The following is a 1,230-nucleotide window of genomic DNA, read 5'->3' as shown; positions in this document are numbered from 1 at the left end:
CTCAACCGAAACAATGTACACTTAAACCCGATTGTTTGAGGTCATCGAAGCATATCTATTTTCTTGAATAAAGAGAGTTACAAAAGGATGTTCTGGCTAAAAGAAAAATAACATTAATTGGGCAATGAACTGGATAAAAATTTTCAAGAAACATCAAAGAAACAATGGGCGCATTGAAACTTACCTGGATAAAAGAGGTCTTGCAGATTTCGGACAATGAAAATTGGCGTCAATTCCGTTAGATGCCCGTTTCACTGTGACGAGAAATGACAAAATTGCTGCACAGCATCTAGGGATAGGTGGAATGTCCTCCTTTTGCAACAAAGAAATTAATTGGCATTAATCATTCTAAAGCTGTTTTCAAAAAAAGCAACAAGCAATTTTATTTACTTACTTTATAAATGCAACAACTAAATCAAAACTTTCTGTGACATATAAATAATAATCATGACAATTCGTGATTATTAAGAGTAAACTCAAGTGCATTTGCCCAAAAACATAATGCACAGTGCCCTGGCCAGTTCTCAAACCCACATAACAGTACTTATAACCATTAGGTCCTGGTACCTCTCACTTCAGTTACTAAACAGAAGCTTAAACACGTAGGCACACTATATAAGGAGGCTTCCCTGGGAAGCCTTTAGGTCATTTGCCAATCAACTCTGAAGAGTGCGGATCTAATTTAATATGGCGGCCGACTCGAACACTAGAGAGGTAAGTCTGCTCGTGATACGTTTCTTTTTTCGTTCTTTTGTTACATACAACTACACCGGTACAAAATACAGTTGAAAATCATTGTCTTCAGATCACTATCCTACTAGACGAATCATTAATTGATGAATTGCGAGGGTGGCTAACTGTGAACAATGGTGAGATTATAAAGGTGAAGAAGCCACGAAAAACTTCATCTACTCCAGGTAAATGTCCTCCCCAAGTAGAGTAATATTTAAGTTTTAGCCTTTTGTGTCATTTCCTCTCGCCTGTCTGATCAGCCATAGAGTATCCCGCCAAAGAGTAGTCATGAATATTTACAATGATTGCAATCAGTATGCCATTTCTCGTTTCTTTTTATATCAGTAAGTGTACGCAGCAAAACCGTTTTTGTCCCTTTAACAAATGAAGAATTTTCGCCCCAATCAGCAGCCACGTTAGAATGCAGGCTATTCCTTTGGCTGTCGCTGGTTGAGAATGTTACAGCGACATCTGTCGCTTATATTTTGGTGCCATCTT

General features: G+C 38.0%; 1 protein-coding gene across 1 annotated transcript in view; it reads left to right on the top strand.

The window, feature by feature from the left end:
- Positions 1-687: 687 nt before the first annotated feature.
- Positions 688-1,230, top strand: part of LOC138031893 (uncharacterized) — a 1,084-nt gene continuing 541 nt past the window's right edge. Inside the window, exons 1-2 of the mRNA XM_068879504.1 lie at positions 688-714; positions 806-917. Coding sequence (XP_068735605.1) covers positions 688-714; positions 806-917 — 139 coding nt within the window. The remainder of the gene's footprint in view (positions 715-805; positions 918-1,230) is intronic.

This window comes from Montipora capricornis, chromosome 14 (genome assembly GCF_036669925.1).
Source record: "Montipora capricornis isolate CH-2021 chromosome 14, ASM3666992v2, whole genome shotgun sequence".
Taxonomy (NCBI): domain Eukaryota; kingdom Metazoa; phylum Cnidaria; class Anthozoa; order Scleractinia; family Acroporidae; genus Montipora; species Montipora capricornis.
The sequence above is the reverse complement of the archived record's forward strand: the minus strand, read 5'-3'. Positions and strand labels throughout refer to the sequence as shown.